The sequence below is a fragment of the Diplotaxodon limnothrissa genome, linkage group LG7 (assembly GCF_057381915.1).
Source record: "Diplotaxodon limnothrissa isolate DT_005_m linkage group LG7, D_limnothrissa_male_GT1.1, whole genome shotgun sequence".
Taxonomy (NCBI): Eukaryota; Metazoa; Chordata; class Actinopteri; order Cichliformes; family Cichlidae; genus Diplotaxodon; species Diplotaxodon limnothrissa.
Genome location: NC_140602.1, coordinates 49,666,722 through 49,680,396, shown reverse-complemented (window position 1 = coordinate 49,680,396; position 13,675 = coordinate 49,666,722). Strand labels below are relative to the sequence as shown.

The 13,675-nt window shown below is 40.5% G+C and overlaps 1 protein-coding gene across 1 annotated transcript; it reads right to left on the bottom strand.

Moving 5' to 3' along the window:
• Positions 1–200: 200 nt before the first annotated feature.
• On the bottom strand, positions 201–12,348 carry tmem38b (transmembrane protein 38B). Its single transcript, XM_085358334.1, has 6 exons — positions 11,948–12,348; positions 4,683–4,839; positions 4,121–4,305; positions 3,883–3,970; positions 3,304–3,421; positions 201–1,183 (listed from the first exon to the last, which is right to left on the bottom strand). The coding sequence occupies exons 1-6, from the start codon at positions 12,069–12,071 to the stop codon at positions 887–889; spliced, it is 969 nt and encodes a 322-aa protein (XP_085214460.1). The 5' UTR covers positions 12,072–12,348; the 3' UTR covers positions 201–886.
• Positions 12,349–13,675: the final 1,327 nt, after the last annotated feature.

Genomic DNA, 13,675 nt, shown 5'->3' with positions numbered 1-13,675 from the left:
AGTCATTAATTTTTTTTCCTTTGACACATGAAGCTGAACAAATGTAGCTAAGAGAGCTGCATTAATAAGGAGAAGATTCTTTCAAGGATAGACACATTTTAAAATGTAACTACTGATATGTTTGGCAATTTAAACCCAAGTGCACTCGTGTTCACTGAGCAGTACAATAACACCATAGGCAGGAAATCACATGCATTCAAACCTGTTTATTCTCATGCTTTCAATCACCATTCAAAGCATTCGCCAGAGTGACTGAATAAAACGGTCCTCCATTTCAAAATGTTACACATTCAAGAGTGAAATCATTATGTATAAATAAAATAAAATCTCTGGATCTCATAGAATAGAATTTCTTTTCTTTTTTCCTTAAAAAAAATGTAACCACTTCAGAGTAAGAAATTTAGCATTTACACGAAGCAGAATATATACAGAGAGGAATGAAGTACATTCGTAGATCAGCAGGTGCACAGCACTGGTCCCCAAAACCCCTGAAATTGATTGTTCCCATTATAAATATATATTTCAAAAATTAAGCTACAGCCCAGAGATAGTTTGATGTTCATATCCAACAGCAGGAAAAGCATTACAGTACTTTAAGGATGTGGTGATTATCCCAGAATATAAGGTGCAGGGCTTTTGCTGGAGTTGGCTTTTATTGAAATTCCTTTTCAGCAGCCAGCTTGAAATCACTTTCTAAGAAATGCAAAAGAAATCGTTTAGAGAAAAAGAAACATGGCCTTTTAGCCTGAAGAACAATAAGCGTGTCCCTGCAAAAAAGACAAAATGGAAAAATAAAGTTAAAGTGAACTCCTGACTTGAAATGTGTGAATCATAAATGACTCCAGCCCTGCTTAGAGGTGAAAAGGCGCTACAGGGCGAAGGCTGACTAGTTGGTCTTCTTGCAGTTTGTTGCCGCGGCGTTCGGTGACTCCTCTTTGGCTTCGAGCGAGCTGCTCTGTCCCGTGGCTGGAGAAGTTGGGGTTTGCTGCCCCGACGATCCATTCTCACCGGACTCTTTGGTGGCGGTGGTTGTCTTGTTCATGCTGCTATTATCGATGCAAGCGCTCTTCACCTCACTGGTGAGGGCGGCATAAGGCGAGTAGCCAGCGAAGAGGGTCTTATAGAGGGCTGACTCGATGGTGGCAAAGGGTGAGGTGGAGGAGCCCGTCAGCATCATCCTTGACTACAGAGCAAAACATACATGCGTCAATACATGTGTGAAAAATTTAGAAAAGGATGAGACATTTAATGACATTTGGGAGAGAATAAATTGTCCTTCAACAGAGCAGATGTCCTGAAATCAGCTATAATGACCATTTTTTAAAATAATGAATGGATCACATGGCTACTTCTATCGCTTTACTTGAAACCTTGCTCTTATAGTTCCCTCAGCCACAGCAGGAACTTCTCTATGCTCCCCGGCTAGCTTGGTACTCTCGGTTGCTCCTGTATTTTCAGAGCTTGCCATAATGGATGGATTGACATATCTAGTGTGGGACAGATATGCCAATCGGCATCATTACACAAACCTCCTATTTACAAATGCTCCCCCATTACTGTCATGTGTCTCCGCCTTGGTCTCATATCAAGAAACAGTGTTAATTTCTGCACCACCCAATAGGCACACCAACTAGTAACAGGGCGTTACTAGTTGGCAAATATAGAGATCAAAAGCCCACATGTATACACATTTTTAAACATATGTATAAATATTGATTTCCTTTGCTGTCAGAGACTGACTGCAAGTAGTAGCGGTGACCTTAGCCTCTTTTTCACTTGTACCTACTTGGCTTAACTCAGTCTTGGGGTTTCCCATTAGGTAGTAGTGCCTGGTACCAGATACTTCTTTTTTTTTTTTTTAAATACCTACTCAGCCTGGTGTCCAAGTGACCTGACAACGAAGGAAATGCCCACACACAAACCAACATCGTGGTCCAATGACCTACTGCGTACCTGTAACATCGGTTTAGCGGTAGGTATACCATCGCCTCAATGCCCTTCATTGTTGTGTCGTGTTTGCATCATACAAATAACGTTACAGGAAATTTGGGCTGCCTTGTTCTAACAACCCCACCCACATTGAGGTGGCACTTAATTGTAAATGAAAACCACGTTGAGCCAAGCTGAGTGGGTGTTAGTGGGAAAGGCGCACATGTGAGTGATCAATTTGCAAGCTGATTGCACATGTCCTCCAACTGTAGTCTGACTGATAGTGACTGCAATCACTCTGAGACAAGGTTTGCAAACAGCTGCCGTCTAATTTAGAAGCTGAGTTGGTCCAGTTACGCTCAGCAGCCCCGATGAGCATAACCTGTCTATGATCTGTCATTGCATGCTGGTTATATTCATATATAAAACCAATGTTGCAGAGCACATATTTATGAAGGTGTTTTAACTTCTGTTTCAAAATTATGAGGTCAAGTTAGGTATTACCGCACCAAAGCCACTTTGAAGATGGCAACTGAGTGCAAGCGGTCGCAGCAGAACTGATCCCCATCTTCAAAGTAACCATTTCAAAAGATAACAAGCTAGCAAGTTCATCACACAGTCACAACAATGCTGGTGTGGTCTCTGACCACTGCTCGTGACTGCAGCGTTGCACCAATGAGGTCAAATCAAAAAGCAAATAAGAAGAAAGAAAAGATTTCAGCTTATTATAGACAACAAATTGTCACCTTTCATAGAAAGCTGAACAACTGTAGTCCATCTCACACAAAGTAAATTTATGAGCATTTACTTTTCATTTGGGAATAAAAGCGAACATCCGCAACACCGAGAACCCAAAATAACAAACAGCAGGCCTGGACACAGCTCTTAAACGTGATGAAACTGTTTGCTGTTAATTTGACAGATCAGAGTCAGAGGGAGCTAACAGAATGAGAGTTGAAAGAAGACGTCTTAGATTTATCTGTGTCTCAGTCAAGAGCACAAGTTTCCCAGAGTAGAGAAAAGTGTATGATGCAAGCTGATGAAAATGATGCAAAAGCCCCAGCCCTACGGGTAATACCGTACTAATGTGAGTCACCACGGCGAAAACTTCAAAAAAAGCAGAGCGAGAAAGGTCATTTAGAAGACACGATAGCACCGATTTGGGAGGAAGCTGTGGCACTAAAACCTTTGCTATACCCAAGTTTTAACTTAATAACAAGAGTGGCATTTATTCATTTCTTTTGCTGCAAGTAGTCAAGCTAAACTGATCAAAAATAGACCTCCTTTCTTTGGAATTTTCCAAATTACTACAATCTTGAGTTATAGCCTACTCATAGGTTCAGGTTTGGAGTCCAGGTTTGGCACCAGACTGACCTTGTTGACAACAATAAAGACTGTGTAAATGAACATCAGGTGGTGCTTCTGGAGAGGCAGGTAGTGTGTCTGCTGCAGAGCGAACAACACCGCCCCGATCAGGGTAATCTTTGTGGGACTAAAGAGAAAAGCAAAGAAAAAAGATAAATCCTAACAAAAACTGAAAAATAGAAGATAAGTATATACATACAACTGAAATAAATCACATCTTGTATGCACAAATAAACCAGGGCATGTTGTTAACTTTAGATGTGTCAGGCTTCCAGTTGCATAAACTGCATCTTCAGCATGGTTGAATAGTGTGGAAAGTCTGGAAATTACCCTCATGTTTATGCTCATGTTTATGTTATTACTGCGGGTAAAGTGAGAGGGATTGATGCCACTTTAATTTCTGTATGACTTGTTGAAAAGCTACAAGGGACCATGAAAAAAAAAATTGCTTGCCTGGTATATAGTATAGCATTAATATAACAAATTACAGTCAAGATAGGACAATATACTTAATGTGCATTAAAAATTACATTTTATGACCACAAAAATATCATAAAATCGATATTCGAGAGTCTGTGTGAGGCTTACTAAGACATTTTGAGGAGCTCATTTGTCTCTGGTTTCCACACTCCTCGAACAAGCTGCTCAAAATTACTTATCAGACCACCTCCAGCACCTGGTAGGGAGAGTAAAGAGATATATGGTTGCTACGCATTAATATGTAAAATGTGTGTGTTAAATATTCAAATATTTTATGGTTACTTGAAAGCCCTAACATGCAAAAAAAAAAAAAAAAAGAAGCCCCGTCACACTCATACCTACTGACCTCTAGCCCATCCGATGGCAATCATAACAAGAAGGCAGTCCTTGTATTTGCTGTGAGCCTGAGTCACCCCTCCAAGGACCTTCCACGTCCTCGTCACTTCCTTCATCCCTGACAGCACCAGTCTGAGGGGCAGCGGCGATGCACATGCATACACCAGGTCCATGGGGCAGTAAAACACCAAGTACCTAATAGAGACACACAAGGCTCATTTAACACGTGGACACATGCACATTTCAATGACATGGCCACTAAACAAGGCTCAAGGTGATTTTGACAGCATTACCCTCAGGTCTTTGTCAAGTACCTACATTCACCAGCAGGGGGTGTTGTAAATTGTTTGTGAGACAGGTGTAATAATACAAGCCACCAGCAGAGGGGGCCAAAGACTTATTTAGATACATACACTCTTTGAAAACGTCTCTATTTCTTCCACATTTGGAAAACTTGGATAATGACTTTATTTATCTATTATTCACTAATTCAAACCCCTCTGCCTCTTTCTTTACTACAATCTACACACCTTATTTTTCAGCTTTAGATATTTCAACCATCAGATATTTACCATATGACTGAAGCAAGGAGAACACCGGTGCTGTTGGACAAAGGAGCGACTGGTGGCTCTGCCAGCATGATCCCCGACAGCACCGCTCCCCCAAAACAGAAGAGCATGGAGCTGAACCAGCAGGCTAAGGGGCTGACTCTGGACACCTCGAGAGCTCCTGCACAACAGCAAAAATGGATAATAAAGAACAATAAACATAAATGATCACTATTATTGGGCAGGTTCTTAGAATAAAGAGACTAGCACTGTGAATGAGTAAGATGTCGTTTACACTGGGCTTAACTTGATACATAAACCAGTTCAATTTGAAGATAACAGATAACTGGAACATAATGGAGTTTGATACTCTTTCATAGACATTGTTTGAGGTTCACAGATAGCTCCTTTTCTTTGTTCAGTCTATTTGTCAATCACAGCTGCAGTATGAGTGACTGAAACCATTTACACAACATCTACATGACAGGATCGGCCAAGACTCAAAAGACAAAATGGACTGTTAAGCATGAATTAGCAAGGAAGCTGCTTTCTATTAAGACCTTCAGGTGTAGATGTTGTTATACCAGCGGATTTTAAAATCAAACAATCAATATGATTCAAGTGCAGGATTTCAGCTTTAATTCGAGCGGTAGTGGCCTTTAGATGTGCCCGGCCTTTACTGCAGCGGCCTGTAGTTGCTGCTTGTTTGTGGTTCTGTCTCCATGCAGTTTTGTATTTAATCATTGAAAAGCTGCTCTATTAGGCTGAGGTCAGGTGACTGGCTTAGCCTTGAAGAATCACAATTCTTTACCTTGAAAAATTCTTGGGCTTCTCTTGTGGTATGCTTTGCCTCATTATCCATTAAATGAAGTGAAGAGCTGATATTTGCAGCATTTGGTTAAATGTGAGCGGCGAGTATAGCCCTGTGGACTTCAGAATTTATCCTGCTATTTCTATCAGCAGTCACATCATCAACCACTGGTTGAAATACATGCCATAACTTTGACAGATGACGTGTATGCTTCAGATCAAGGGCTGTTTCTCCCCTTCTCATTCTTTTTCCTCCTCCTATCATTCTGGTACAAGTTCATCTTGGTTTCATCTGTCAAAACAATTCTTTGAGACATGTACAGCCTCTTTCAGATGTTTTCTAGCTAAGTCTAGAAAACATCTGAAAGAACTTCCTGTTCCATGTTCTGTGCCAACCACAGTAACCTTGTTGTAAACCTTCTCCATTTACATTCATGAGGGCGTCTCTATACTGTCGACTTAAACAACAATGATACGCCTGCTTCCTCGATACTACTATGGACTTGTATAGATGCTATGTGGGGAATTTTCTTAGGAGGAAAGAAGGAGTCACAGATTACTGATTTGGCCACTCCTAATGTTATCTCTCTAATAGGTTTATTTTGGTCTTTCAGTCTAATAATGGGCTCCTTTACTTGTGTCACCATTTCTTGGGACCTATTATTGAGCGTTTCAGTGAAGCAATACCAAATGCAAGTTGAATACTTGGAATCCATTCCATTTCATTCATTACCTTAATTTGACATGAAATAATAAAGTGAACAGGCCTCACCTGGCCATGAAACTACTTGTCAGTCAACTGTCAATTTACTTTTGAGTTTCTGAAAATAGGAGGCTGTATAAAAAGGCTGTAATTCCTAAAGTGTTAATACACTACGTTTGTTAAAACCCCTTGAATTAAAGCTGCAAGTGTACACTTCAATCATACCTTGACTGTTTGTTTGTCTTGTTTTTTTAAATCCACTGTTGTGGCGTGGAGAGCTAAACTTAAGTAGTGTAGCAATCAGTGTAGGCACTGATGTCATTAGATCTCTCTTTTAAAAGGTGGACTTCATCATGGGTGGCCTGAACTGCTAATATGTTTTTATGCTACAATATCAATGAGATACACACATTTCATGCAGTACTTTTTCTGACATACTCTAATACAATCCTGGAATGCCTTGTCTGCCTCAACCAAAATTAATGCTGCCAAGGAATATACATTTGTTTTGAAATTAAGACAGGTAGCTCTTAGTCAGTCCTTGTGTTACCTGCCCTTAGTCAGTGTGGCCAAACACAGGACCAAAATGGTAATCTGGGGATTACAGAAAGATTAAAGACTCTTGGAGTGAGATTGGTAAACCAGGAGGATTTAAAGCTGCTTCCTATGTAGCCTCCCTCGGCCTCACGTCTGAGTTGTTCACTGTTTAACTTTCTATAGAGTGGCAGTTCCTTAGAAAGAAAAAAAAAAACTTTAAAATGAGTTCAAAGTTTCTACATGAGACAATTTGCAGTGGAGGAAAATGTGAAAGCTGATGTGTCTGGTAGCAGACACATGAACCTGTTAGTAAATGCAGGATAGCATCTCACTAATTGCTTGCATGAGTCACGGGTAAAACTCAACACTGAATACAGTAAGTTTTAAATTTCACCTGGACTTCCTCCTGCACTGAGATATCACATATACGAATAGAAACGCACCTGGCATAAAGATACAACAGGTAAGCAGCCAGTACTAAAGGAGCTTATTCACCGATATGTCTTTGTATAAAACTGAAATTATACTCCGTTGCAAACACAGACAGCTGGAGACCAGACGGCCGAGTGATCAATCCTATTATACTTATTTGAGGTCCACTGCCTGGGCTGATGCATAGTTGGTGGACTGTCTCCTCTGACTAGTTTTGTGGTCACAAAAAACAAGCAGGTACACAGATGTATGACTTTAATGAATGACTTGTTTTCCTTGGCACAGCCCCAGCTTTTTAGTATAGAAGGCCATTCAAGAATCTTTATGGACCATTTCTAAAAAAACTACAGATTGCAGGATGGTCATCCGGTCGCTCAGATGCGTCACCAGTTTGCCAAGGTCTGAAAGAAGACGCAAACTGTCAGCCTCAGATGGGAGGAAATTAGTTAGGATGCTCGGGAACAATACATGAACACAGAGGCTGAAGCCTGCCATGAACTGGAAACTGCTGGAATACCAGCATCACTGCAAAGTGAGTTTTACATCACCATAAACTGAGAGGATGCTGACCAAGAAAGAAACCTTGGCAACAAAACTGAAACCTTTCAGCTTGACTGAAATTTGCAGCTTCCCACATTGATGAGCCAAATGTGTTCTGGAGAAAGATTGAGCTTTTTGGCCACAATGACAAGATGTATGATTGGAGAAATAATTGTGAGTGAAAAGAACAACATACCTGCTGTCAAGCATGGTTGTAGTAGCATCATACTCTGGGCTGTGGTACTGGTAGTCAAGTGGTACTGGTACATTTCATAAAGTGGTTGGAATAATGGAACAGAAGGATAACCTTCACATTCTTTAACTTGTAACTTTGACACAATTGGGTGTTCCAACAGAACAACAATTCTAAACACAAATCAGAGCTGGTTTCGGAATAGATAAATCTAAATTACAATGACATTCGTGCCCACAATGAGTGGATGTAAATTTTTGACCACAGTTGTAATCTTATGCTTAAACATGTTAAAGTCACATGCATTAGAAAACAGATGGAAAAAGGTACGTTAACTTCACTTTTCCTCACAACTAAGTGTGGGTTCCAGCATGCCACAGACAAATAAACAAATGGAGTGAGGAATACACTATAAAGTGGCTGCAGCTCAGTGTCAGCAGATTTCAGCCATCACTGTGTAATACTATGATTTCTTTTTTCCATGATTGCGCTCAAGAAATCTTATGTAACACACCTCATGTGGTTAAAACGATGCTGGGGAGGGTAAATAAAAATCTCAGTGGGGAACAGCAATTTAAAAAAAAAAAAAAGTCTGACATCGTGACAGTTATTTACATCCTGTTCTCTGTGATAGCCCCCAGCCTAAACCCTCGACACTGCTTTTTGTTGTTGTGGTTGTTACAGTGCAGAGTTTACCAATGCACCACACTGCTTACACAGTAAACACTGTTGCACTGTCATCACCTTTAGCTCCACAGCAAAGCAAACTGCTGTAGTCAGTGTGTGTTCCCGATGGGTCGCAGAGAGATTAAAGATGGAGGGAGATCAATTCATAAAACATGATGACATCTAAAGGTCGATGAAGAAGCAAACAACAGAAAAAAAATACCATTTCCGCTGAAATATAAATGCACTGCTTAGAGTGCTCTGACATGCAAAATGCCTTCCTCTGGTTTTGCATTGGAAGGAAGTGGATTTACAAGTCAAATTTGAGAAATGCAGATGTCTTCCTTCCTTCTTTTCTCTCTTGCAGTTCACCTGTTCCGCAGCAGCAGTCTAACAAAAGTCTTTCTGTTTTAACCAGGATAACATCTAACAAATATACAGACCAAACACAGCATTATCTAACACGGAAACTGTTTTTTTCATTCCTCTTAATATGCAAATCTACAAGTCTTCTTCTTCCTCCCTCTGTGGACAGCATAATTATAGCTAGCTTTAAATACCAAAAAAAAAAAAAAAACACCTCTGCTTGTCTCTGGCTTAAAGAGAGGCCCACTGATTGACATATAACCACTGCTCTCCTTCCTTGTCCCCGTCCTTCCGTTTTCCTCACACTCCACTCTCAGCAGTGTTTATAAAGGAGCTTAAAATAACTCCGTAATGGCATAAACACAGGGGGTAGAACAGACAAGCGCCTTCAAAATACTCGTTTGTACAATATGTGTGTCTAACGTGCAATTAAGCTGAACTGAAACTTGTTTTTCTTCTTGCTAACGGTTGAGAACATCTGGAGCCGCCCCACCACTGCACAGCACGAAGGTGGATTTGACATAGAGGAAAGAGAAAAGAGGAAAGAGACTAGCGAAGGAGGGTTGAATGGTTTATGGCATTCCTTTCCTTTTTGGGGGGCTTCCTGTGTGTTTTGTGCCTTGACAGAGTTTACTGTTTCTTTTTAAATGACCCAGAGATTTAAATCTGCTCTCGGCCATTCTCTCAGTGACCTTTTGTTTGTTTGTTAAGCAAGTCACTGATTGTCACCAAACTAACATGAAGTGAGCGAACAAGCAACGACCGACATGAGAATTTTGCAAACGGTGTTGTCAACACTGTCACTCCCTGTGATTCTTTCGTCCAGCCAGAGACAAACAGACCGGAGTAGAGGACACAGGGTTAAAAAGGTCACAGTAGCTCAGATGCTTTGCAAGGCAAGTTCAAAAATAGCCCGTAGACCTACAGCAGGGGGACTACAATGGACTGTCCACGTGCTTGAGTCAACTCTCTGTGCAGTTAAAGTCCACCTGTCTCCATAGCCACTATCTTGGTGACATAACATGGCTCGTGTCCAACCTTGGTCTTAGCTCATACAATAGGCTGTGACACAGATAAAGCATTGGGCTTTTAAACTTTTGTGACGATGATCTCTAACTACTGCTACAATGACAGACTGCAGACGACAGAACTAAAAGGTTTATACTGAGGCTGTGGGGAGAGCTTAATTGCTTTTGCTTTCCTGAGATAAACAAGTAATGACTCATGAGGCTCCAACACCAAAAGTAAGTTGCCACTTTTCCAAGTTCCTCAAAAAAAATACCACACAGTATGAAAACAAACCAATCACACCATCAAACAGAGTTGTTCTCACGGTGCAGAAGGTAATAAATAATTATGAATATAAAGGTGTCAAGGGTTAAATAAAAAGTACCATGATGCACCGCAATAAATGTTTGATTTACAGCCATGATTGCACTAGGCTAAAAACCACTCTGCAATCTGTTTACCCTTGTTTTGATGACTCTGTAGTGTCTACCAGAGGGCAACAGGTCAAACAGCAAGGGTCCAGGGTGAAAAAGAGTCCCTATTCATTTTTAAGGCTTCTTGAAATATATCTCGCTTTTGCAATCTCTTCCAGTGAGGGAAAAGGAAAGCCAGTAATCTTTTGTGCTGTGTTTAAAATCCTCTGAATATGCGCTGCAAAGCATCCGCAGAACACCAGTATGCTAAATGAGTATGGTAAAGTGAGAGGTAACCAGCAGGTAAAGGGGTGGACGTACTGTGAAATTCTGAGTTGATACCAATATTTTTTATCATTGATTTTTGACAGAAACTAAGAAATCTTCATTATCTAGAAAAACAAGTGTACTCATTAAAGCAAGTAGCTGAAAATCAATGAAAAGCTGATGTGACGCAGCATATAAACAGGCCTCTATTTGTGAACATTAGCTTTGTGCTAATAGGCTGATATTTGCCAGAAAGACTGATAATGGCTGTTGCTGATGTTCAGTCAGCATATGGGTCCATAGATTAAAAGACCACACAATATGAAGTAGCTCCACCCTTGCTAACAGCAAAGGCCACTGACAGTAAAGTTAGCTGATTGGACAGTCCCTTTGAATGCAGGACCTTGTTTATTTGAGTGGAATTTATCCATTAGTATTACTACTTAAACTTAACAGATCTGAATACTTAAACTGAACAAAGCTCTTCACATGCCTAACTCGGACTGTTCTGAGTTTGATTATGCTTCTGGCTATAGTTTGCTTGAATTCATTAATCTGTGCATTTTCTGAACAACATACCATGATATGGTTCAAACTCATCACCTGGTCTGGCCCAAAACAATCAGTCTATGTAAAGAAGTTAATAGTAAGGTCCAGTAATTCAGCCATAGCAATTTTTTAATTTATTAACTGCATAATTTATCAATTCAATTGGATGCAGTGCACTTCTATATGTGGCAGCACTATTTATATGCAAACTTATCCAATTAAGGTTCAGATTATGCTGCGTGCCAATTAACCCACAAATTAACAGCTGTTATGTTTTACAATACTGATAAATAATTTATAATCTGTAAAAACGCTTGCAACTTTGCAGAAGCAAAGCGGATGCCTACAGCGTGTCTGATTTTGCATAACAAAATACTATTTAGTTTAATGTGAAATATTACCAGTAAAAACAGCAAAGAAGCACTTTAAAAAATTAGACTAAGTGGCTCAGATCTGAACCCAGTGACATATTAAGAACCACTTCAGCTAGGAAATATGCAAATAAGCACATGACATCGTAAATATTTTATGAGTCCTATGAAACGAGGCTATATAAACACATTTAAGCAGCACGTGCGGGCTATTTGTGCGTTGTTTTCAATGTGAAGAACCTGGAAAACTTTTCCTTTTTCGAAACAGCCCCATTCCCCACCGACGTGCCACGCAGTCAGGTAAACTTTAAACAGGATGGCTGGAGGCCTGATATTACAAACTTCAGCCAAACAAAGTTAACAGAAAGAAAAAAGCCACTTCACAGAGTAAACTTGGCAGGAACTAGAATCGTCAACGTCCCGTAAACACTCACCCGGCTGCTCCCTCAGAGCCATGACAGAGACGATATAATGCGCCATGTCAAAGAAAGGAAACATGGACAAGTTTGCCAGTCCATGAGAAAGTTCGTCGAAATGCAGCACACTGAGAAGATCCATCTTTCTAGAACAATTCGGCAGGAATGAGCTTCCAGACGAGGACTTGAAGCGGAGTAAAGGCACCGGTCCAGCTCAGAGCATCAGGGCACAAACTTGGCTTCATCCGCAGTCTTGTCAAGTCTGTCAGAGAGGCTGCTGCTGCCCAGCCGCTCGCACCAGGTTAGCTGACCCTTAGAGTAACTGGGGTTTATGTTGCTGGGCAACAGACCTGCACTATCGTACAACAGTCATTACTGCTGTTATCTCTTCAGCGACGCTGTCATCGTCGCATAGGCGGAATTCCTGCTCTACGTGCCGCCATGCTAGTGATGTGGCGGGCGGAGCTAGAGAGGCTCGGTGATTGGGGGAAAGAGTGCACCGCGAACCAATCGCTTGTCAGAGTGTGGCTTTCTGAGGTGATCGACCAGGGATGGGTAAAAGTAAACAAACCGCTTTACGTACCTTTTGTTTGCCTGTGCCTTTAATAGGTGGAGCTTACAGGTAGTCATGACACATGCTGTAGTCAGTTTGAAATATATTCAACCACTGGTATTGTTTTACTCAGTATATATTAACTTTAACTCTTTATTGTCATTGCACAGTCACACTTTATACAATAGTACAACGAAATTGGAGTAGCTACTTCACCACATCGATGCTACATGAAAGGCAAGCAGTAATCAGAATAAATAGCATAGCCAGCTGGATGGGTAGAAAATTAACATATAATGAAAAGTCAGGTCAGGTGTAAATTACCCCTGTTGACTATTCCCCTCTTGTAAAAGCTGCCCTTGTGTCTCTTTGTGACCTAATTATTCTGTTGGTATTACTTATAATATAATATCACACTTTTATTGTTGAAAGTTGGACATAATAGCCTACAAAACGTGATTTATTATCTGTTTCAGAAATTAGCAGGCTGCACTTCAAAAAAAAGGGCCATATATAAATGTATCCAAATGTTTAGGATAGGTCTACTTTACCTCCTGGCACTCTAAAATCAAAGATCAGAGAAACTATCTAAGTGAGAGGATGCAGGCATGATACTAGAAATCCCTATATGCTGTTGTTTTTGCATGGGTTAACTTCATTGGGCAAGCTTTAAAAATGTGTCGACATAACAATCGTGAACCCTGTTGTCATGCAGCATGAGCCTCCACCCACCAGTTCCAAGAACAGTAGTATTCAGGTTTTACAATGAGCTGTAAAAACGCTTCAGTTAAACAGCGTTAGAATGTGTGGACATTCACACTCTTTAATTGCACACAATCTTCTGACACACATCTGTGGCAGTAACAAGAACAACAACAAAAAGGGGGGGAAAGTAAAGAAAGAAAACAGGTTTAAATCATGTGCTTAATAAAACATTAACCAGCTTACAGAGGGTAATATAAAACTGAGAAATTTCAGGTTGGTGGGTTATTTGTGAACTTTTGCAAGGCTGTACCCTTCCCCTTTTGCCATAAGTTACTAACTGCTATTACAGTGTTCAGGCAGGAGCATGACACCTGGTGGTGACTGCATGTTAATGTTTCCCAGTCTTATGTTTGTTTTTTTGATGATGATGATGATGATGATGATGATGATGATGATGATGATGATGATGATGATGAGATAGCCTTTAT

Bases quoted from the DNA above. Each gene is read 5' to 3' on its own strand.
- tmem38b (XM_085358334.1), bottom strand. From the start codon at position 12,071: ATGGATCTTCTCAGTGTGCTGCATTTCGACGAACTTTCTCATGGACTG. The intron at 4,840-11,947 runs GTGAGTGTTTAC...GCTGTTGTGCAG, and splicing joins GGCTCTGAGGGAGCAGCCGG to GAGCTCTCGAGGTGTCCAGA. The intron at 3,971-4,120 runs GTCAGTAGGTAT...TCTCCCTACCAG, and splicing joins TGCCATCGGATGGGCTAGAG to GTGCTGGAGGTGGTCTGATA.